Below are 1947 nucleotides of genomic sequence, written 5' to 3'. Positions count from 1 at the left end.
CTGAAATTTCCTTTCCTTTCCTGAAATTTCCTTTCCTGAAATTTCCTGAAATTTCCTTTCCTGAAATTTCCTGAAATTTCCTTTCCTGAAATTTCCTTTCCTGAAATTTCCTTTCCTTTCCTTTCCTTTCCTTTCCTTTCCTGAAATTTCCTTTCCTGAAATTTCCTTTCCTTTCCTTTCCTGAAATTTCCTTTCCTGAAATTTCCTTTCCTTTCCTTTCCTGAAATTTCCTTTCCTGAAATTTCCTGAAATTTCCTTTCCTTTCCTTTCCTTCTTTCCTTTCCTTTCCTCTTTCCTTTCCTTCCTTCTGTGCCTCCTGTGCCTCCCGCACCTTCCTTCCTAAAACAAAACATATAAAAAAAATAAAACAAAAATAATATAAAAAAACATATAAAAAATAAAATAAAGTACATAAACCAGGAATAATGATATTTTTAGCTTCACAAAGGACCCAGGGTCACATTAACACCTCGGTCTCCTCTCCCCGCAGCGCTGACTACCCCGACCTGCGCAAGCACAACAACTGCATGGCCGAGTGCCTCACTCCGGCCATCTACTCCCGCCTCAGGGACAAGATGACCCCCAACGGCTACACCCTGGACCAGTGCATCCAGACCGGGGTGGACAACCCTGGCCACCCCTTCATCAAGACGGTGGGCATGGTGGCCGGGGACGAGGAGTCCTATGAGGTGAGGGGGATCCTCGGGGTTGTGGTGTTGGCTCTGTGTTTGTGTTTCATGAACAGATTCCCATCAAGGTGTGTGTTCCCAAGATACTGTCCCAGAGGGCAGCCTGGTGTTTTCCCTGCTTTTCCCCTACTCTTCCACATTAGCAAAAGCAGGAGCATGTGTTACTACAAGCTCTGCTGCAACTGGAGGTGATAAAAYGTACCTGCTTAACAGCAGCTGCTGCCTGCCTCCAGAAAAACCTAAATCACAGAAAAATCACCCAACTCAGAGCCACACAGAACAAACCCAATGTGGAAATCACATCGGGAAGCAGCAGAGGCAGAAGCAAAGCAGAGATTTCTTCTGGGAGGTGCCAGACATCACCACAGCCTTTGGATCATGAGGAAAAATGAAGAAAACAGCGTTAGGGAGGGCAGTAAATTTAGCTCTGCAAGGAGAAGAGGGGAACAGAAGGAAATCCTTATTGTTGTTGATCTCTGTGGTGTGCTGCCCTCATCCACVTGCTGGAGGGACAGTGACAGTGACACAGTGCCCGCGGTGTCCCAAGGAGGGTGGGTTGGGACTCCTGACACCCCCGGGCTTTGGAGTGCCATTGCTGCCCAAGGCCACTGTCCAGATGTGCCAATATCCAGCTGTGCCAATAACCAGATGTGCCAATAACCAGATGTGCCAATAACCAGATGTGCCGCTGCTCCCCAGTGCCAATGTCCAGCTGTCCCCCTGTCCATCTGTCCCCCTGACCAACTGTGTCCCTGCTCCCCAGTGTCACTGTCCATCCATCCCCCTGTCCAGCTGTGTCCCCTCTCCAGCTGTCCCCTCCAGCTGTGCTCTGTCAAGCTGTCCCCCTGTCCATCTGTCCCCCTGTCCAGCCATCCCCCTGTCCAGCTGTGTCACTGTCTACTGTGCCCCTGTTGCCCAGTTCCCCTGTCCAGCTGTGCTCTGTCCAGCTGTCCCCCTGTCCATCTGTCCCCCTGACCAACTGTGTCCCTGCTCCCCAGTGTCACTGTCCAGCCATCCCCCTGTCCCCCTGTCCAGCTGTCCCCTCTCCAGCCATCCCCCTGTCCAGCTGTGTCACTCTCCAGCTGTGACCCTATTCCCCTGTCCCCCTGTCCAGCTGTACCCTGTCCATCCATCCCCCTGTCCATCTGTCCCCCTGTCCATCCATCCCCCTGTCCTTCTGTCCCTCTGTCCAGCTGTCCCCCTGTCCAGCTGTGCCGTGTCCATCTGTCTCCCTGTCCATCTGTCCCCCTCTCCATCC

The 1947-nt window shown here is 51.8% G+C and overlaps 1 protein-coding gene across 1 annotated transcript in view; it reads left to right on the top strand.

Moving 5' to 3' along the window:
- CKMT2 (creatine kinase, mitochondrial 2) overlaps window positions 1-1947 on the top strand; it is a 13314-nt gene that overhangs the window by 1305 nt on the left and 10062 nt on the right. The window contains exon 2 of the mRNA XM_057383676.1: window positions 491-689. Coding sequence (XP_057239659.1) covers window positions 491-689 — 199 coding nt within the window. The remainder of the gene's footprint in view (window positions 1-490; window positions 690-1947) is intronic.

Source organism: Malurus melanocephalus, unplaced genomic scaffold, assembly GCF_030028575.1.
Source record: "Malurus melanocephalus ecotype Western Australia unplaced genomic scaffold, MMel_1.1 scaffold_651, whole genome shotgun sequence".
In the NCBI taxonomy this organism is placed as follows: domain Eukaryota; kingdom Metazoa; phylum Chordata; class Aves; order Passeriformes; family Maluridae; genus Malurus; species Malurus melanocephalus.
This window is presented reverse-complemented; position numbering and strand designations above follow the sequence as displayed.